The sequence below is a fragment of the Hyposmocoma kahamanoa genome, unplaced genomic scaffold (genome assembly GCF_003589595.1).
Source record: "Hyposmocoma kahamanoa isolate Upper Pololo Valley unplaced genomic scaffold, ASM358959v1 84, whole genome shotgun sequence".
NCBI lineage: Eukaryota > Metazoa > Arthropoda > Insecta > Lepidoptera > Cosmopterigidae > Hyposmocoma > Hyposmocoma kahamanoa.
Window position 1 is genome coordinate 7,215,266 of NW_020654229.1, and position 23,472 is coordinate 7,238,737.

Genomic DNA, 23,472 nt, shown 5'->3' on the forward strand with positions numbered 1-23,472 from the left:
ATAAAAGACGTCCATAACTTTGTTGGTTAAATAAACAAATGAAAAATAAAAATTGTTTCAAAATGAAAGAGTTGTTTTTTTATAATACATTTTATTTATTTTATTTTTACACAGTTTTATTAACAATTTATTGCTAAGTTGACGGGATTACAGGATTTCAAGAGTAGTTACCCTTTCAGGTTAGTTTTCCCTACCTAATTAAGGCGGCAATTTTTAATATGTAAGTATTCGTCATTGACTTACAAATAAATGGACGACGGGTCTAATACAAAAACCACGAAAAAAATGTCCCAAGTCAACCTATTTAAACGTAGTGATATGTAAAGGAATATGAAAAAGCTAAAACGTTGAATTTAAATTGTAATGTCATCGCAGTACTGTCTAATTTTGCTTGCTTCGCTGTCAGTCGAACAAACGAAGACTAAAGCATGAATGACGCTCTGTATAAGATTTTAACGCCCTATAAGTTCGGACACTTTTTAGCGCGCACCCGACGTCCATATAATTGTAAGTCAATGGTATTCGTGTATAACATCCAGCTTAGTGTATGCGTCAAAAAACAAATGTTACAGGAGAGGGTTTTTAAAAATATTTCTACATATAAATGTATTACTAAATTGAATTTTAATATATGTATACTCCCGGACAAATAATTCGAGTCACCTCGCGTTTTTGCCTTAAAGAGCTAGAATACAAAAATATAATAACACATTATCGAAGAAAATGGTTTTCCCCCGGTTTTGCAAGTCCAAATTTACAACAAGGACTTATGGAAAAGACTTTTAATATACTACTTTCAAAATTGAGTAGGATAGTTCTTGATCAATCGAATATTGTTTAGGGCAATTGATACAGATGCGAGGTAGCTATAATAATGAATGAGATGAGTGGGAGTATAATAATGAATTTCGTAACCGATTTATTGTGTAACAGCAAAATTTTTTTTAAACAATGGTTGTTAAGTCTTTTTTGGCGCTTATAATATTTTTGCTATCTCTAAAGATTTTTGAGACTGTCAGACGTTTAAGGTAACACTTGCGATTAAAAATATGCAACAAGATGCAACACGTTTTTTGCCACTTTGTCTATACGAAATTGTGATGTACGTACCATGTCGGTTGCGATAACAAATGGTGTCGTTTAGGTTACGATTTTTTAATATTGATTCTGTTGGTTACAACAACATATATATGTTACCGGAAATGTATGAAATCTAGGAATTGTATACAAATCCTAGGAAATGTATACAATTCCGAAGCTATCTAGGAAATGTATAAAATATTGTTTCAAAAACTATTTGTTACATAAATGTCCTAGAAAATGTGTACAATTCCTAGGAATTGTATATAATTCCAATATCGTATTAGGAAATGTATAAAAATAATGCTTTCTGTAATAAAACACGTTGTTAAAATGAGAATAAAATTTTTTATTAAAGCACTCATTGCCCAGAGGGACTTCCGCGTTTGTATAAAAAAACCTAACTTAACCTAAATAATCCGATTCGTTTCTGCCCAGAGGGACTTCCGCGTTTGTATAAAAAAAACCTAACTTAACCTAAATAGTCCAATTCGTTTCTGCCCAGAGGGACTTCCGAATGTGTCTAATATAATTTATTTTACACATTTCCGTGCGATTTTAGGAATTACATACATTTCCTAGGAATTGTATACAATGACGGATTACATACATTTCCGGTAACATATATATAAAAAAAAACAATTGGGCTCATGATAAACTTAGGGGCGTATTCTGAACTCTACTCAATACTCAAGTCCTAACTTGAGTATGAGCAGAGTTCTGGAACACGACCCTTAGTTTCTGTTATAATTTCTATTTCATGTAATGTTGGAAGGAAATGTTGACGCGTCCTTGGAGTCGATTCGGCGAGATATCTTATTATTTTAAATAAAGTCTGGCTTTTGTTCAATTTTATTAATTTATTTTAATGCAAGACTGACGCATTATATATATGTTAAGCCTTTAAAGTTTTAAAAATGTATACAAGCTTCATATTTAAAATTGCCATAAGATCGAGTATTAGTTATTTGACAGCAATGGTTTTGGGACGGTGAATGGTAGTAAATCCCATAGCTCGATATTATTGTGAATGATTAAATGATATTTCTGGATACTCTACTCGAATATCAAGTAATACTACGTGATAAAATTCTAGTTTTAAATAGTAAAAATGGCTAACGCAATTAGGCAATGAAAAGTAACCTAGAAATTACCTTAAAATAAATCATTAATTACGCACCTTATAGATCGTAACGTCTAAATGAATAAGCTGGAACTTTAAAAAACCTAGATACATCTCTCACAACGCAAAAATTGCAATACCATTTCAAAGCTTTCTTGCAAAGCTTTAATTTAAATTTAAGCTTTAATTGCAAAGATTTCTTGGTTCGTTTAACCATTAACGCTAGTTGTTAACTGACTTTAAAAAAGGAGAAGGTTCTTAATTCTACTGTTCTTTGTATGTTAGGCGATAACTCGAAAAATTTGTGAACCGATCTCGATGATTTGATTGTTGGGATCTCAATAGTGGTCACATTTAGATTTGAAAAAAATAATTCCACCTCTAAGGGGGGCAAATTGTATAGAAGTATGAATCCGGTTTCTTGGATTTCACTCACTTTACGTTAACCGATTTCAATAAAATTTGTCAAATAGATGTAATTTCCTTTCATTTTATTTTTAAAGTGTTTTTTTAATAAAAAAGTTATAATTATAAGTATTCAATAGCCAATACTAGAAACAGATCGTATAGCGCCACTTTGCAACGTCCAAAAATAACTTTTAAACATTTACTATTGTAATAAAAATTCTATTGAATTATTTCTTGTGAAATGACTTGAACACTTAAAAAAGTTCCTTCGATCCGGCCGAATCCGAACCGACGTCTTCTAGCAAACCGTGCCATTCGCTATGCCCACGGAACGAACCAGCGGACCTCACGAATTTCTCTATGTGCCTGTTGTCGGATCTTTGTATTCAACGACTTTTTAGCCGCCATCTATGAGAAATCTATGAAATTTTTTCGTCACCCAGTTAGGTAACTTTACAGATACCAGCCCTGGCTAGAGATGTGGCTATTAACAGTAATTAAATTTGTATTGAATTGATATTCAATTATTTATTACTTTACGTGATGATCCGATATAGGAATATACAGGGTTATTTGAAAAACACTAACAACCTCGCTGACTGTATTACTAACATTGTAAACAACAACTTTTGTATCTTAAAAGTTCTGAATCGAGGCCCAGAGTATCTTCGACGTGGAATTTCGAATAGGAAAAAATTCGAAAGGAAATGTATGTATGTTAAGTCCGTGATTTGTATGGATTTGCTGCCTATGAAATTCAGAAACGGGATTTCAAAACAGAATTCCGACTCTATGTGGCCGGCCTTACTGCCAACAAATCTAAAAAGTGTAAGATATTACAAAATAGTAGTTTATGTAACTGTCATATAATGAAAGGCATTAAAAAACGAGTGTGGGTTTATGAAACGAGCTGACTGTGTTTTAATGTTTAATTATGTACAGTTACGTACACTGCTTTATCTACACACATATTATAATCTCTGTGTGATGTGTTCAGGAACCGCATTGGCGAAATGGCAGCAAATAAAAACTTTTCTTTCTCTTTGATCTTTAATTCATAGACAAACTAGAATCGGCCCCAACTATCATATCGTTCGATATCAAGTAACGTGTGAAATTGTCAAAATTGTTTGCTATTGACATTTCATGTTGAATAAAACTTCATCTCGACTGATATTAGAATTGAGGTCCAATCAAATTGTTTTGTCTTTCAGAGATGTTCGAAATTTTACTGTAATAACAACATCGATTTTCACAGATAAGAAATTTGTGCTAACAAAACGGTTTACCTTTTGTGCTGGTCGTAATTTGCGGTTTTTGAACACATTACAGAGAGTTTATGATATGTGTGTAGATAAAAAAAAAACTTAAAAGTGTAAAGGAAGGTGTCTCTACAGTGGAATGATGTTACGCAGCTCCAGCTAAGTCAAAATTCCAAGTTGTTAGAAAAAAGGTTCATTTCCGTCAATCACAATTCCACTCTGTATGACGCCAATACAATTTCACCCTATATGCGGAAGGTGGCATTGACAAGCCTCTACTCGTTAACTTTTAGCAGAATAGCAAACGCACAAAATCCTGCCATTGACACTTGAGCCTCAACCCTTGCAAATGTAACATACTTTTACTAAGTATACATAAATGTATAATTTTTGAATGATGTTAGTACCTAATCTAGTCCTGCAAGGTTGTTAGTATTTTAAAAGTAACCCTGTATATGTAGGTGAGATTTAAAGGACTTTAAGTTCATAGGTTGGAATTTAAATGTTCTTACACACATTGCTTTTGAATGCTAAAAATCATGCAATGGTAAGACATACAATATAATGCAGTTCATCTTTTAATAGTAACATCGACAGTTATTTATTTGTACAAAACATATTCTACATAATTTTATTAACATATTATAACTACATCCAAACATGATTTTTTTTAAATTAACAAATAGGCTAACAGGTTATTTAACAAAAAATAATATTTTTAGTCGGATTTTTAATTAGACATAATAATTTGATGTGTGTTGCCAATTTTCGACAAATAGTGTTGTCTTGATACGATCGAATCAATTTGACATTTCACTTACTCAGTCAATGGGTTGCACATGAAACCGTAGCCCCCGTTCACATGACATTGTAGCGACCTTTTAACGAATAGTCACCGAACAAGCGGCGTCTAGCATTGAAGTATTCGTATTTATTTTTGGAGGTTTTAAGAAATTATCAAAGCTATCTATTTACTGACATCCGAAAGTAATTGAAATTTTTTTTTTATCATTTCTCAGATTTTCGTACAATTATTTCTAATGTATTTGTACGCATTCTGCAGTCAGGTAGAAACAATTTCGAAAAGGAAGCCAGGAGGAGGATTCAGCTTGGATGGGCAGCGTTTGGGATGCTACGTCGAGTCTTCTCGTCATCTATACCACAAAGTCTGAAAACAAAGGTTTTCAACCAGTGCGTCCTGCCTGTTATGAGTTACGAAGCAGAGACGTGGACACTCACGATACGGATAGTCCACCAATTTAAAGTCGCTCGGCGAGCTATGGAACGGGCTATGCTCGGAGTTTCTCTGAAGGATAAAATTCGTAATGAGGTTATCCGACAGAGAACTAAGGTCACCGACATAGCTCGTGCAATAAGCAAGCAAGGCAGTGGGCTGGCCATATCTGACGAAGAACCGATAACCGATGGGGAAAACGAGTTCTAGAGTGGAGAGCGCGACTCGGCAACCGTAGTGTAGGGCGCCCTCCGGCCAGGTGGAGTGACGACCTGCGAAAGGTTGCTGGCGAGGAGCGGCGCACATTGGGGGAGGCCCTTGTCAAGCAGTGGGCTGCGATAGGCTGATGATGATTGTACGCACTGCCACTTGATTAATTGGATGAACCCAAAACCTCTTACGGCGGCAAAGCCGTTGGCGTCTTTTATGCCAATATAGAAGTGTAACAAAGCGTGGATCCATCACAGACGTGTTCTCAGGGCGATTGCTGTGTTTATTTCTGCGGCTATCCGAATTTTAAACGCATAAAAATATCTCGCGTGACCGAATACGTTAAGGGCAAAAGTTAAAACGTGCAGGACAATGCTGTATGAACCAAGACTTATATTGTCGAAACTCCATAACGGGTGGAATTGAGAAAATAAACCCTTGAAAAATACTGAATGGCTCTTATTGCGAATAATAGAACAAACTTTATTTGTAGATAATATTTAGTTATCCACTTATAAACGAAAATATAATTTTCAATAATTTATTGAACTTTACAATCGCGTTTTCACACTTCCACATTGAAAAAAATTTTTGGCAGTAAATTGATCTTTTTAATTTATTTGTGGGTATTACTAAATTAATATAATTACTGTTAAAATTAAGAATTTCATAACAGAGAAATGTAAATTAAATATTGTTTAGCAGATTAATGCAATCAAAAATGTTTAAAGTTTATTTTCAAATGATACAGTTTCAGTGAACTCATTGAGAACTGAACCAAACGCATCACTACACAAGGCAACATTGTTTATCAAAGTGACATAAGTAACCGTTACTTTGTTCTCTAATCAAAAATCAAACTACATTCATGGGCATATTTAGGGGAACGCAAAAAAGACTAAATTATGATTACAACGTTTGTATAAACCACATGTATCAGACGTTTCATTTGAAAAAAGAATTACGTTAACCGTCTTTTGATTTAAATTAAACGTTAGTGGCCAGTGACCACATGTGACGATGTTATCATTATTCAACATTTTTTAGCGTTCTTCCAAATACGTCTCTGAGTATACAAATATTAACATAACATGTATCAGTCTGTACACAAGAGAGCAGATATATTTTACATTGCTGATTGAGAGCACGTTCCCATTATGTCGTGACGACAGATAGTCGTTCAGTTTAAACTGTCGTGGCTTGTATATTTTAAATCAAGCAATTCACATAGAGAACAACATTTTGTCTACGATTTGATTAACTGTTGTCCACGATTTTATTGACGTTGCGACGACATACTGTCGTGACAAAGGGAAGAGCTAGAACGACAGTGGTCTGACGATAAATAAAACGTCACTATAAAAGTGTGACGACAGTCTCTCATGCGAACGACAAGGCGGCAGCCGTGAACCGATAAATTGTCGTCACGATCTAATGGGAATAGCTAGACACGACAGTCGTTCAACGATAAAATAAACGTCCACAACACAGTCACGACTGATAGTCGTGATAAGGGAACAGGCTAGACGCGACTGTCGTCCAACGATAAATAAAACGTTACGGCATAATGGGAACGTGCCCTTAGCAGAAGTTCTTTCTCAGAAATGCTTATGCTCTATAATTTCAATGCTTACTCAAATAATAAAAAAAAAACATTCAACAATATGATCATCTTTCGGGTACGTTCGGAAACTTAAATTTGGAATTAGAAACTGGAGTTTGTAATAAATCGAAATTTTCATACCTAGCAGTATCCTTATAGTTAATTTCGTTGTCCAGGTACTAACTATACTTTGTTTAATTTTTTAATTAGACAAAACGTGAACATTACAGCAAAGAGAAAACATTGTGACAAATAATATTTACAAATGACACGATAATTGTTGCGTTTATAAAAAAACATTTTGTGTTTGCAACCTCTGCTTCTTTAAATTTCTTACAGTGCATGTTTTTTAAATAATAAACATTTTACATTTAATGATTAAATAGGTAATGAATACTGCAAGTACAAAAAATCACATGAAGTCAGTAAATACGTTTGAAAATGTTGTTTTACGGTACTTGTTGAATGGCTTTGCTCACAAAATGACTGAATTAAATGGCGCCTAATAAAAAAACCCAAAATTGCCGCCTGTCTAATGAATAAAACACCAAATATAGTACAGAAGCATAAATGTTTAAAAAGCCCCATGTGCCTGTAATTTCACTAGCACCCTTCAAAACAGAAAAGCAGTAATGCTCACATTACTGTTGTAGGTGGCAGTACTTCCCTGGACGAACTCATCGACAAGGAGCTCTAGATTATTACTAAACACTTACAAACGCTACTTACTTGAAAACTTAACTCCACTGTTTGCGTTAGATTGTTTCACACTATCACTGATTTTAATAACTGGTTGCTGATTTTTCTTATCTATTTCAGCTTTTTTATCACAATATGTACAATTTTCTGATTCAAAAATGGAAGAACATTTTAAACAGTATTTCACAATGTTTTGGTCTGAGATAACAATAGATTTCTCTGATGTTTCACATGATCGACAAAACGTGTCACTTTCAGGGTCGTGATTGAACGCCTGTTCAGTTTCAACCGCATAAACACCTTCAGTTTCAATTGAAATTGAATTATCAATGGCTTCACTTTCAGTTGAATTTTGTAGTTCAATTGAAATGTTCTTGTTAATTTCACCCTCAATATTGTTTGAAGTTGATTTAGGTTTCCTGTGATAGGTACTTTTGCATTTCTTATAGAATGAATTTAAATTCCCTTTTACAGAATCTGTTTTTTCACGAGATTTGTCGTTTTCAGAAATTATCTTCTTAAAAACATCTGACTTTTGTATATTTTTTAAATCTCTGTCATTCGGCACAAATTTAATATCAATTTGACTGTCAGTGACGTCTTCACATGAAATTATTTTATACACAGTCATATATTCCTTATCTTTTTTCTTTTGATTTTTAAACTTTGTAATCTTTTCAACACTTTCGAAATCTTTTTCGTTTTGTATGAAATTAGGCTCTAATATCTCATCTTGACTTGAACCACTTTCTAAGTTACCTCTAATGTTATTTACTTCTTTAGTGTCACAAATTTGATCATTTAAATTCTTACTATCGCTAGAAGAATATTCACTATTAAGACTAGATATATCTTCATCGATAAATTTTAAATTACTCTCCGATATAGTGTCAAATTCCTGACAACTAGAATTATCGACATCAGACAATGTTGGTGAACTAATTTTTTCGATACTGGTTATTGTTAATTTTTGTATATCTGAATCTTCGTTGTCTTCAGTATTAACTACAGTACATAGCCTATCTACACTAGGGTTTGTTTTAAAAATAAAATCATTACACTGTGCGTTATTTTCTGTGTCTGAGGTAGATTTATTAAGTCTTGTTTTATTTTTATTAATATTATCAACAGTTTCACTTTTTGTGTCAATTACATTTTCTTGTTTTTGATGTTTATTTTTGTCAGTATTGTTAAGGTAATTATCATACTTTGAATTGTTGTTTGTATTGAAAAAATCACTTTTAATTTGTCCTTTGCTACAGTAGCTAGTTGAAAATGTTTCCGTTACTATTGCGGAGTTCTTGCAATTGTCTTTTAAGTTTTTATTTCCAGTGTCGCTTACATTTTTTTCATTTTCCTGCACAGGTATGTCCATGTTTTCTAAATCATTTAAAATATCATTATCTTGTAACGTTAATAATACATCTTCTCCGTCTGTACTTTCTGAAATTCTACTGTGTATTCTTTTGTTATAATCTATACTGTCACTTGTTTTCACATTAACCTCGACTGTTTTAGTGGATTTAGTTTTTTGATGTTCATATGTTTTTTCGTCATTCTGTTTATTGCTACAGGTCGTTGCTCGTTTGTTTGTTTCCAATGATATAGATTTGGTTTCTGTAAGTATTTTTGTTTCGATCTGAGCGTTTTTATTTTCGCTGTGTTTACTAGCAATACTGTTATTATTAATATTAACTTTATTTGCCAATTTGTTTTTAATATTGCCTAATAGATTTTCTAATTTCGTTCTCTTTGTCATGAATTTGTTGTCGGTACGTTTTATTAATGGTATTTGGTGCGGGAGTGACTCAGTTTTATTAATTTGTGTACATTGATTAGATTTACCAGTTTTGTCTGTTAACTCTCGGTGCAATATTGGTTTCTTTATACAGATGGCATCTGGAAGAAAAATGTACAATATACAAAATACAAAAATACAAAAATATTTATTCATCAACAAATCATACAAAACAAATTAGTGGCAAGGGTACTCCTTTTAAGTATATAAATACCTGTGTCAGGAGACCCCGCTCTTCCTTAATAGAATGTACAAAAAGTTTATGATTTATTTCCAATTATTTGTTTTAAATCTAAAAGTAAGTAGTTCAAAAATAAAAACAAAAAGAGAACATAGCGAAAATGTCTGAATGTGTGTGTGTGTGTGTGTGTGTGAGTGAGTGTGAGTGTGTGTGTGTGTGTGTGTGTGTGTGTGTGTGTGTGTGCGTGCGTGCGTGCGTGCGTGCGTGCGTGCGTGCGTGCGTGCGTGGTGTGTGATTTTGTCACGTTATAATTTGTAACAGACTTTCCACTTCACTGTATTTTTGTGTTTTAAGCCATGCGTTCAGGGTACTCTTACACTCGTATAAATTCATAGGGTAAATGTTCAATTTCTTATTTATCAAATTATATAAGTCAGCACTTTGTCTTGTAAATTGTCTTTTAGCAAAACTTGTTTTAACAGGTATGACAGACAGAACAGTACAATTACTTCTTTTATTTATTATATTTGAGTCATATGTTAGAGTTTTATGTATTTTTAGAATGCAATGCAATATATATTTAAGGCTTTAAAATACCAAAGAGTTTTAGGACAAAAAATGCTTGTGAACACAATCCCCCAATTTTCCGAGGTATCTAAAGATAATCACCAAGGTCTTTGACAATTGAATATACAAAAACAGAACTTATGAATTTTAGGTTGTGAAAAAATAGCTCTTACAATAAAAAAATGAATATCTCCGTGGCCGACCGGTTACCATGCCGGACTCCCACGCAGAGGTCCCAGGTTCGATTGCCAGGCCAGGAGACATATTTGTATGGCCTACATTTATTTATCTCGTGAGTTTGGGTGATTTGTGGTTGTCCACGGCACAAGCGACACAGGGTTTCCCTAGTACGGGGTTTCCCTAGTATTTTGAGTGTGTGCGTCATTATTATTATTATTTTTATTACGATTATAAATCGACCTCTTCTAGGTAACGTATCGTATGTTGAAATTGTCAAGTTTACAGGGGAGCGTTTTAAAGTCAAAGTCAAAGATTATTTATTCCAGAAGTAAAATAAATTTACACTTGAAAACGTCACATTTAAGCTACTGCTCGTTCACTACGCTGACCTCCCTGAGAAGAACGAGCAAGAAACTCTAGGGATTGCTCTTTGAATTTGGCCTTTTAGGCCCCTTGAGCAACAATGAACCGAAAAAATAATCTAAACAATCACAAACTCTTAAAATTTTGAACCGATTTCTCGTGAAAATCGTATAATGTGATTACCGATATGATTAGTCCACATCCCTATTCGCGTCACGATGAGAAGTGTCAAATTTGGCCTCTTATTTGGTGACGACTATAAATGTACGGAAACCAGCCACTTTTGAACTTAAATATATCCGTTTTTTAAGTAGGCATCGAGTATATAACTAGAGACGACAGGTCATTTAATTTGTTTGAAAACTATTCTGCCAAATCATTACAATGACAACTGCTGATGAATTAAAAAAAATGACAGGTGTCGTCAATTGTTTCACTTCAAATCGACCAGTTTACTTAAGCTTTGGTATAATGGACGAAAATTGAAAAATACATATTTAATTACCGATGAAATGTGATTTTGTTAATTTTGTAATTAGATGTTTTGCTGTTTTCTCACACCACCGAATGGAACAGCTCCCCGTTATTTGAGTCTTTATTACAATAAATACAGAATATTTTTAGAATATACGGAGACGTACACACAGGTCAGTTGTTGGCGCTGTATTATTTCAGCTTTCTAATTTGTGATTTCACCGCAAACGAGAGTTGATATTTAAAAGGGATATAAGGCCCATTTGCCTGATGAGTTGCCAGGGATGGATGACACTTATTTCGTCTCTATTTATGCTTATATACTGGAACCAACGCCACTTGAAGTAGCATAGACTCTTAACAATAAAACCGAAACTAAATAAGATACTAAGAAACCGCTGTAATAGGTACTTTACCAATGATTTCTTTATACCAACCGAACGAAATAGAACACCATTGACTTACAATTATATGGACGTCGGGTCCGCGCTAAAAAGTGTCCGAACTTATAGGGCGTTAAAATCGTATACAGAGCGTCATTCACGCTTTAGTCTTCGTTTGTTCGACTGACAGCGAAGCAAGCAAAATTAGACAGTACTGCGATGACATTACAACTTAAATTCAACGTTTTAGCTTTTTCATATTCCTTGACATGTCACTACGTTTAAATAGGTTGACTTGGGACATTTTTTTCGTGGTTTTTGTATTAGACCCGTCGTCCATTTATTTGTAAGTCAATGGAGAACACGTATAGTATGCCGCCCGATCTAAGCAAAACGAACCGTGTTAGTACGGGAAGAATTTTAATTCGAGCCGAGGTAGTATCGACCCTTAAAGTGCTTTTCCACCGGCGACGAGAGACGAGACGAGGCGAATCGAGAATTGAAATCTCGCCGACCTATTTCCACCAAAAATCGCGAGCTCGCGCTATGGTTATGAATAGTGAAGACACAGTTCACAGACAGTGCTGTTCAATTCGTCTAGTGATAAACACGCGGCTAAAGTGCCATGTCTCGTAAATCTTATTATTAAATATGTTAACGGAAGGGATGAAGGTAAATATGTTAACGGAATCAGATGAAGATAATGTAACAAGAAATAATCATATAAGCAGTTTGTACCCTCTATGATAACTTTTTCGAAAATACCTTTTTTTTATAATCTTTTATCCCAGGGCAAATATTACGAACTAGCAAAATACACATAAAAAATTTACAACTGGCGCTGGTATGTTTACATTATATTGCAACTATATTGTGTATACATACTTTTGAAAAAGATGTAATGTTTTAAAAGTGGTTACATAATTATGATAAAATCACAATCCTAATCGTGTACATTTTAATGCAATTATAAATATATAATATGCATTGTACAAATATTTACGAAAATGATATGGATACATGTATGACACTAGGACTATATATTTTTCATTGACTGTAGTTTGTTTATTTTTCTCTGATATAAAAGTATACCTTTTTTTAAAATGGTGTCGTGATTATATATTTTTGAAAACAGCACAAGGTACATTTTTAGAAATATCTAATATTTACATAGTTTCGAAAATGTGTGAACGTTTACATTTCAATGCACGCGACTGTATCCCACAATCTCGCAATTGACATTAATAGCCATCGCGAGCACACGCGAGCTCGTGCGATGTCGAACGAGACATCGTGAATCGTGTTTCCGTTGCAGAGTTAATAAAGAGTCTATGTAGGCAGCAATACGGTTCAATGTTACATCAACAAATATTTCAAATCTCGTCTCGCCCATCCTCGTCAATCCCAACCATTTCCATCCAAGATGCGCTAGGAGAAAATTGATATTTTGCCATACAAGTTTTAAAAATCGTTTCGCCTCGGCTCGTCTCGCCTCGCCAGTGGAAATACATCCTTATGTAAAATCAGCGTAATTGACATTTTTTTAGGTGATGATAAAACTTCAGTTGCCAATATATCGAAGATTAGAATAGAATAGAAACGATTTATTACATAACGCCACAACACTATAATACACAATAAGAAATAAAAAAAAAAGATAAAGCTAAATTAAAACAAAATAACAAAAAAAATTAAATAAAATTAACTAAACATAAAATCTTGGTAAAAGGTATGAAATGACCACAAAGATAGTCAACACTATTGTGTAGTACTAAGTAGATGTCACGTGTGCAGCTGTGGCGTATACCGAAATACGAAAGCGTCAGTTGAGATACGGGGGGCAGTAGTTTTGAACACATACCTTCATCATAGCTATAATCGGGCGGGTTTTCCCACCACACAGGGCTCTCACACGTTAGTATTTCTAAGAAATCTTCATCTGACAACCCCTGCTGTTCAGATAGCTCGATGATTTCTTGTATAGTAGACGTGTTGCGTGTTGGTTGTGTTTGTTTGATGCGTTTGGGTGATGGGGGTTTTATACCTGAAAAGAAAATTGTAACAATAATCAAATCTATAGGTATAACGTCAAAAACGAAACATCGGCGACCGATAAACAGAACATCGGCGACCGATAAACAGAACATCGGCTACCGATAAACAGAACATCGGCTTTAGGAAGGTTAATGCAAAATGGGGAGATTTAAAACCTGTGTTACCAATGTTGTTTTTTTTTTGGTACACCACACTATTGGCACCTCTGTACCTTGCGAAAGCTGGAGTTACAGTAACTTTTTCAAGAAACCGGTTATTGCTGTTTTTATTTGTTGTTTTTATTAATATGAGTAAGTATCGATGCTTTTAATTCGATACCGAGAAGGTATCGATAATTTATGACCGATACTGTATCGAGTAAAATTATTCTTTTATATACATAACACCAAGTGCCACTCAGGGCTTCAAATCGCAAAGATCTTATGGGCACTGCTAATAATGCTCACATTCTTCTTCTTCTTCTTCTTACTTCCCTGGACGTACTCTTTTTTTTTATTCTAATGTATGTGTGCATTTGAACTCCATCTCATCAGATGGAAAGTGACGATGAGGTCGACGATGGAGCATCCACACACTAGATAATGCCTATTCACTCTCGCCTTGAAAAGGTCCAAGTTATAACGTTCAGGGAACAAGTCTGCAGGCAGGGAATTCCACTCCATAGCCGTTCGCCATATAAATGTGGAAGCGTAACGCTTCGTGCGAATCTTTGGAATATCTACAACATAGGGGTGGAAGCCAAGCCTACGCCTAGTCCCCCGATGATGGAAAGGGGAAGGCGGAATTAAATCGTGTAATTCCATCGCACACTCTCCGTGATATATCCTGTAAAATACCGATAAGCAGAACATCGGCTTTACGGCGGTGTTCAAGGCTCTGCAGCTTCGCATCTACTAATTCCGAATCACAAGTCACCTCTTTCACAAGCTCTACTGCTGTAAGTAAGCATCGATACTTAAGTAGTACGTTTCAAGCTAGACTGAGTCCCCTGACTGTCCTATTTGTTATTACACTGCCCTAGCTGCAGATCGGGTCGCACTAAGTCGCCCATATTAGGGACCTTAATTTATTTTTTAATAACGCACACACTCAACATAGCCCCGCACTAGAGAAACCCTGTATCGCGGGTGCCATGGACATAGACAACCACAAATTACACCCAAACTCACGAGAGAAATAAATGTAGACCATATATGCCCCGGCCCGGGAATCGAACCTGGGACATCTGCGTGGCAGTCCGGCATGGTAACGGTTCGGCGACAGAACCAGTTTAATTACTGATTTATATTACGGTGGAATGGAATGGAAGCGTATGCTCGGGCATTCCGCGGAAGATTTTGGCTCTTATCTAGTTTGCACGTTACTTCATTACGCTATGTACTTCCATTCCATTCCACCGTAATGTAAATGGAGTCTTACTTCCTAACTCTTATTATACCTTTCTAAGTTAAGGTAAAGGTTCCTGGATATTTGGGTTTGAATTAGAAACGATAAAATAGATATAACAAAATGTAAAATAGGTATCTAGGTATATCTTATAGATTATACTTGCGCGCTTCCCATTGAACTGACACTCAGTTATGTTTTATTACAATTTTATATAATGTAATGGCATATGTGGTACATTCAATATAATATGTATGTGTATGTAGTATATCACCATGTTCTATACATTCATATTGTGAAAGTGCTAAACATCTCATTATTTACTGATTTCTTCGTTTTCTGGGATCCGGTCGACGCCGGAACAAATGAGGATGCGACAGAAGATCAGCGTCAGTTTCCAGACTGGCATTACGCTGAGTCGCAGCCTTTTCATGGTAGCAACACATTGTTTTATGTATAAACTTTTTTTTTTACTGTTTATATATCGTTTTAATTAAATTGTTATTGAATTGATATTCAATTATTTTTTGTGAAATTACTCCACTAGTTTGTTATAATTATTAATACAAAGATCGAACACTCAGAAAAAATTCCTTCGATCCGGTCGGATTCGAACCGACGTCTTCTTGCATACCGTGACAGACGCTATACCAACTAAGCCACGGAACGAACCAACGGACCTCACGAATTTTTCTATGTGCTTGCGTCGCGTCTTTGTACTTGGTCTTTCAATGACTTTTTAGTCGTAGCGCCATCTATGAGAAATCTATGACAGATTTATCACCCAGTTAGTACCTTTACAGCTACCAGTCCTGGCGAGAGATGTCGCTATTCACTGTATTGATTAAATTTTTATTGAATTGATATTCAATTCTTTTTTGTGAAATTACTCCACTAGTTTGTTATAATTATTAATACAAAGATCGAACACTCAGAAAAAACACTCGGAAAAAATTCCTTCGATCCGGTCGTTTTAATGTTATTTTATTTCCTACGTACTTTTAACTGTTAATCTAATATTTTTTTATTATTTTAATTCTTTTTTTTTCTCTTTCTAAATTTACATGTGTTGATTGATTAGTTGTAAGCCGTGAATGAATCTTTTTCTATTCTATGTAAGAATCTAAGATACGGCAAGTTACCACCTGGAAAACTGGAAATTTACCAACCTTTTTGTGGCATCGCCACCTTCCTCTTACTGCCAATTTTCAATCCATGTATGGGCTTCAGCACCACCTTGCAAGACTTCGTTATCCGTTTCATCTTGTTTGGATAATACTCGTCTTCTTTTGTTTCTTTAGGCTTTACGGGTGTTTGGATTTTTATGCCTGAAACAAGATCCATATTTATTACTGGCGCCAAGTAGTAACGTGAAAATTACTGCGTTACGGTGTTAAAGGGTAAAGGAAAATAATAATAACCTTTGTTTTCTCTGCAAAGTTTACACTGTAGACATATATTAATTGACATATGTTGTATACTACAATATTTGCAGAGACTGGTGCCTGAATTAGGTTGATAATGTATTTCAGGTCGCCAGGTCTAAGAATGCTGGTGAAATCACAGGAATATGGGATTTGTCAAGTTTATATTACAGGAAGACATACGCATTTGACTTCCATCTAACGCTAGGTAAATTTCCTCAAAATCTAAAATTTTGGAAAATTTTCCAGAATTATATCCGAAAAATTGGAAGAATTCAAAAAATATAATTTCGAAGCCTCGTGTCCTGTTCTACGTTTAGAAATATCTTTTGAAGTTAAACGTAATGTACCGTAAAAGAAAATAAACTTATATAGCTAAAGGCAAGTTAAAATGATTTCACAACAGCGAAAAGGCCTTTTTATTCGCTACACGTCAAATGTGGAAAATTAAAGGAAAATTAGTGGAAAAATTTGTTTTTCTTTTTTTAAAATGGAAATTTTTCCATTACCCAACACAACTTCCATACCACCTTATAAGGAAAGTGACGATGAGGTCGAAGATGTCGCATGCCCACCTAAATAATACCTATTCACTCTCGCCTTGAACAAGTCTGCAGGTAGGGAATCCACACCATCGCCGTTCGCCATAAAAGCAGTACTGCTAATGAAACTTTAAGTATAGTATTACATATATAATAACGCATAACGCACACACTCAACATAGCCCCGCCCTAGGAAGACCCTGTGTCGCGGGTGCCATGCACACATAGACACACACATAGACAATCACAAATTACACCCAAACTCACGAGATAAATAAATGTAGGCCTTACAAATATTTCTCACGGCCCGGGAATCGAACCTGGGACCTCTGCGTGGCAGTCGCATGGTAACCGTTCAGCCACTGAGGCAGTTGAATATTACCTCGAACAGGTGTCTTCTCTATTAATTTAGGACTCTCTTTAGTTTTAGGGCCCTTATAAGTCTTAACTTGCTTCGGCGATGTGTTCTTGTTTGGTGATTTTTCTGATTTTGAACTCGATCTGAAAACAATAACAAAAAATATGAAATTGCAAATTTAGGCCGTTTCCCGATTTATCGGTTCTGTACCAAAACGCCACACTTTACTCCCAAACGCACGAGATAAATAAATGTATATATAGATTTCTAAATAAAAAATATCTCCCGGGTCGGGAATCGAACCTGGTACCTCTGCGTAGCAGTCCAGCATGGTAACCGTCCGAGACAATTGGGTAGTATAGCATGGTAACCATAATTCAAGTTCTTTTTTCCGTTTGTTTTCTTGTTAAACTGTTACATATTGACATAATTAATGTGTAACTAATGATAGGTTATAATTATTAATACAAAATCGAACACTCAGAAAAAATTCCTTCAATCCGGCTGGATTCGAACCGACGTCTTCTAGCATACCGTGCCAGACGATATACCAACTAAGACACGGAACAATCCAGCGGACCTCACGAATTTTCCTATGTGCTTAGGTCGTATCTTTGTATTTAGTTTTTTCAACGACCTTTTAGCCGTAGCGCCATCTATGGGAAATCTATGATATTTCGACACCCAGTTACCTTTACAGCTACCAGCCCCGGCTAGAGATGTACGCTATTAATTGTATTTATATTTATTTATATGAAATATTTTATTTTATTGAATCCAATAAAAATTTAATGACAGGTTGTTTAAAGTTGTCCCCTTTCTCCGGGTCGTGACTATTTGATATCAGTCGCCGGAGAGAGAGGACAGGGGGAAGAGTAAAGAATGTAGATAGAAGGAAAAAGATTTTGATGGGAAAGAGAGGAAGACCGACCGATAGGAAATTGGCTCCACATTAAGTACAATCAATAACTATAATGTAATATATAAAATGGAACAAAAGAGACTTCTCCATTGTTTCATTCAATTTAACTAACTATAAAAGGTTTTCTATATATTATGTAGGGTTATTTGTAAGATACTAATAACCTCGCAGGACTATTACTAACATCATAAACAACTTTTTTTTTAAATTCATACAATCATTTAATATAGAAACAGATCACCTTAAACAGTGATAATTTTGTACAGTACAAAAGAAAGAACTAGCATAAATATCAGTTGCAACGCACAGGCGCAGGGGATCGTTAGGGAAGACGCATGTTTGATATTACAATCTCACTACTACAGATCTAAAAAATGTTAAATAGTAACAACAAAAACTTAGAAAATTATTTTTAGTAACTTATTATGTATTCCTACATGACATCCTCCCTCCCTCTATCCCTCGTCCTACTTCCTTTAAATGCCTATTGTCCCTATCCTGTCACCCAAAAATGTAACATATTCCTTATAAATTCATACATACAAATCATATTAAACTATTATTCATGTATTAAACAGTATATTTGTTACGCATACATATTTCTATCAACATGTGTCGTAGAATTTGTGTCATCTCTTTGATACTCCCTCTGAGTCACCAAACAAATTTTTCTGTATATTCTTTATTTAATAATATAGTCATGCTAGGTTACCAAGGTACATCTCAATGTACTTGCAGGCAGCTTACGCTGTTGCTAATGCAAAAATCTTGTAGTGCATAGCTCCTAGGTAGATAAGGTTTCAGGCTAACAAATACATCAATGAGAGCACCTATTAAACAATGCGCATCCAACTGTGCCGGGTAATCTAGTCAAGCTGTAGTTTTAAAAAAGCTGATTTCGCTCCCGAAAACAAGACCACGTTGTTAGTATTTTACAATAAAAATATACATAATACATAAACATAATAAAAAATATACATAATTTATTTAAGAAAGAAGACATCCATAATATTAAACATAGAAGTAAGTCCAAACTCACGGTACCACAATTTCGATTAACTAAGGCAAATGATTCTTTTATGGGTAACTGTAAGTACAATAAGATTCCGGAACATATACTAAAATTATGATTTCTTATGTTCAAAACTTACATTAAAAGTATTTTAATTGAAAAGTCATATTAAAAAATTGTAGTGTTCGATAAAGGTGTTTGGAAAGGCAACATGAGTCTAGATTCCACACAATATGATTCAAATGTATTCTATAGCGTTTATTTGAAAAGAACAATCAAGAGAGTTTCTTTCTTCTTGAACGAGCAGTAGCTTAAAAAATGACATTTCCAAGTGTAAAAATTTTACCTAAGGAATAAATGATTATTTGACTTATATGTATACAGGGTTGTTTGTCAAAGTCAACAAATAACCCTGTATATGTGGGATGTCCACTATTTGACTATCTTAGTACAATCGAGATGAAAATTTATCGCACCTCTCAATGTTTCCAGGGCTAACACTCTTATCTCGTATAGTGGGTCTCCGTAACATCTGTGTAATTTCGGCAATCTTCTTCATGCTGGCATCTTTATTGCGCAATTGCCTTGTATTTAGCTGAGCCACTTTGCGACGGGTCATCACTGCAATCGGGAGCGCTTGCCTTGGTTTTGACATTGTCTGGAATTTAAAAAAGCACAGTTGAATTCGTTGAATAATTTCATTTTAAAATATTCAAACTGAAAGACAGTCTAATGGTTCACATGATGACAAATGGTAGCTGTAGAGCTCCTTGAGAAAGAGTACATCCAAGGAGGTACTGCCACTCGTGTTTCAGTTTTGAAGGGAAATAAGGGAGCTGGTGAAATCACAGGCACATTGGACTTGTCAACTTGTTTGTCAGGGTCACAGTGGCAGAGGCAGTACTTCTTAGATCTTTGATATTTAAAGCACGGTTGTTGCGAATATCAGCATCCGCATCCACATCTGCAGTCATCAATGCTGATAGTCATTGCGGATGTTAGAGTTGTGACATGACCTAAAAGGCAAGGTGGAATAATTAAAAACCTTTCAGAAACAGAGTGTAAGTCGAAAAACCAACGCAGCTGTTGTTTCTAAGACATAAATTTAATTCTAGAGGTTAGGTAGATTGACTCTTTTCATGCAGATTGATTCTTTTCTTAACAATTGTCACAAATAATATTTTATTACAATAGCAAAGAAAATAAAAACCTTTTCCATGGAGATAGATTCAATGAGGATACACGTTTTCTTTTAAAATTACATAAAATCAGTATTTGCATCAGCAACTGCTGATATTAAGGTAAAAAATCAGCATCCACTGATGTGTAATTAATCTGCATCAGCAACAACCCTGATTTAAAGCTATGAGTGGCACTGCAACTGTTATGGACAGGCGACGCTTACTCCTAGAAGCAAGACTTATTCATTCGGTCGCTTGGTACCATAAAAGAAACTGCCACCTACAAACATTTGTAACGCATAGTACGTTAGTTGCCCATGCCTGTTATTGTATATCATAGCCTTACTTTCCCAAACTTGTATCTTATAAAGAGTGACTATTAAGGAGACAGCAAAACTTTGTATTTATTTTAAATTTATTATCAAAGGTGCTAATTTGGATGCATTACTTTAAGAATAAGTAAAAGCCAGTCTGTGAATATGAAGGAAATATGATGTAAGAGCAGTCTGCGACTTTTGTATATACCATCTATTTATTTTATTTCAGTAACTTTGTGCTTTAAGGCGAAGTTGACCTTAATATTATTAAGGTAGCTTCATCAGAATCACCGCCTACGCAATGCCTCATCACTGCAACCAATAACTGGCTTATTATGATCACCACTAAGTACAGTTCGGAGCCAACCAAGGCTAACAGCATTAAAGGACTAAAGGACTTTCCTAGCTCTCACAGTTTTTATGTCCTCTGGTTGACGCCTTTGTAGACACACTAACTCTCTTAAACTAGGGCATTCCCTGTACAACGAGTACCAGAGCAACCAGTGGGCCACTGGTGTCATCATGTTGACCCTACCCTATACACAACATAAACAAACCACGAGGATGTTTAGATTATTCAAGGAAATGAGATGGCACGAGTAGGATCCTGACCCACATTAAGTTGCTGAAACCAGCCCTTTACTCCAAACCTGGATAACAGCTGGAGTGTGACAGAACCACTTAAGACCCAAGCGGACTACGCACAGTCGGAAACCCTATTACTTGTACAATAATTATAAAAATTTGCATAAAACTTGTGTTCAACAGATTTGGGCAAAATGGAAGTGGAACTAAAAGCCTTAAAACAAAATTTGACAATAGTCAATGGGGTTCTAATTAGCGATTTTGAGCTAGTATTCTTTAAATGTCTTATGAGTCAATTCTGTATTTCACCATGATTTAAACAAACCAAGGGCAAATTTCGTTAGAACGCAAACGTAGTCAAAATGTTAACATTTATTATTTCGATATATTGATTATATAAGACGCAAAAATATAGTGTAAATTTATAAAAAAAGCTATGAATTTGTGTATTAGAATGCATTTAAACGTAGTAAATCTTGTTATCACAGCTCTAAATACTACGTAACAATAACTTTGTATTCCATTACACGTTCTTATGTACCATATTGTTTATAAAGCTAATTTCACAAATACAACGTACCTGAGGGTTTTTAAATGTAGAATAACAAGTCCGGCGAATGTTTGTAGAGGAATAATAATAAATTTCAGTCACTAGAAACACTCGGAGATTAAAAATAAATTTTTAACAGATTCCTGTGCTGGCTGCTTGCACATGAGCATAGATTAGTACGGCAATGTTCAATAGACCGCGGTTGTTAACAAACGTAAATGATGCCTCAGTACAATGTCTTCCCCGCATCCCTTCCCCTTCTCCAAACTGAACGATATCGCAGGCACCGATTATATTTTGCCGCATTATATTAAAAAGTAACACGAACTACCCATACACGTCAAATTACGTCACATGGCCTTTTGAGTTAGAACTTTGTCACATTATACAATTTTCACTAATTTTGATACTGTTTTCTGGAATTTTGATCTATTTAGTGGAAGATTAGGTCTAATTCATTTATTTATTTTCAATGAGCATGCAGTGTGTTTCGTAAAAGATATGAATTTCAACAAATTTCATTATAGTTTAAAATATGCAAAGATGTCATAAAGGTTTTACAGCAGAATCGAAAGAATTAGTCATTTAATGGAAACATTAATAAAACAAACAAAATCTTAGTTAAATCACGATAATTGTATCGAATAATAGATAGTCCAAGGTTCATACTACACAACCAAGCTAACTTTCTATTGCGTAGATAACTTTCAACGTGCGTTGGTGGTTTTATTTTTACTTTGGCTGCGGGACTTCTGAGATCTTAAAACTATGGAAACTATTCGGAGATATTAGTTTTTTTTTATTTTATTACATGGCAAATGTCCCTTTTGAAGAGAAGTTTTTAGTCGAAGTCTCGCTAGCTTAGGGGATGGAAATAATTATAATCTAAGCTCGTCACGGAATGAGAAATGTAATTTAAAAGAAGCCTCATTTCCATTGGATCAATTTTAAATCTGTAAATAACATTTTTGAGGAAGTACATAGATTCCACGCATCTTTGGGTATTGCGTTTTATAAAGCTCAATGCTTTATAGAACGCATTTTATAAACAAATCAATCTGCGACTTGATTCGACTCGGAAATACCAGAAACGATTCTCGACAACAATGTCTATGTACCAGCGTATTCTCGATCATAAATTGAGCGTTCCACGATTGATTGATTTGCAATTGTCATTTTTTTATGATGTGCTTTTTACTTAGACTATGGAAACTAAGCTTTTTATGACGAGTTAGTGTAAGCGAAAAAATCCTAAATCTATGGTACAAACCATACCGTAGCTATAGATCATGCTTAACCGGCGATGTTATATTATAACAGATGTTAACCGGCAACAAACATTTTTATATAAAAATTTTAGAAAAAGTAAATAAATTATCACATACATATAATTCAATAAATTTTCATTTCATACTATTTTTTATCAACAGATTTAAAAAATATTAATTTGGCCGTTGCTTGGGGCCAAGTAAATTCTTGTGCAAACCACAGACGATGTAGAAAATGTGCCAACCTCCTCCATGTCTTCACGTTACTCTAAATTTTTCTCATCCCCTAAGCTCCACAAGGAAACAA

At 34.7% G+C, this 23,472-nt stretch overlaps 1 protein-coding gene across 1 annotated transcript; it reads right to left on the reverse strand.

Annotated features, from left to right (window-relative positions):
* Nucleotides 1-7,641: 7,641 nt before the first annotated feature.
* Nucleotides 7,642-22,075, reverse strand: LOC113234449 (variant-silencing SET domain-containing protein-like). Its single transcript, XM_026469759.1, has 6 exons — nucleotides 21,928-22,075; nucleotides 19,741-19,922; nucleotides 17,355-17,473; nucleotides 16,176-16,334; nucleotides 13,427-13,609; nucleotides 7,642-9,518 (listed from the first exon to the last, which is right to left on the reverse strand). Exons 2-6 carry the CDS (start codon nucleotides 19,917-19,919, stop codon nucleotides 7,642-7,644), a joined length of 2,517 nt encoding a protein of 838 aa, XP_026325544.1. The 5' UTR covers nucleotides 19,920-19,922; nucleotides 21,928-22,075.
* Nucleotides 22,076-23,472: the final 1,397 nt, after the last annotated feature.

Coding starts and splice junctions, on each gene's coding strand:
- LOC113234449 (XM_026469759.1), bottom strand. CDS start 19,919: ATGTCAAAACCAAGGCAAGCGCTCCCGATTGCAGTGATGACCCGTCGC. Junction 17,474..19,740: donor AGCCCTGGAAACATTGAGAG/GTGCGATAAATT, acceptor TATTGTTTTCAG/ATCGAGTTCAAAATCAGAAA. Junction 16,335..17,354: donor AGAGAAGACACCTGTTCGAG/GTAATATTCAAC, acceptor ATCTTGTTTCAG/GCATAAAAATCCAAACACCC.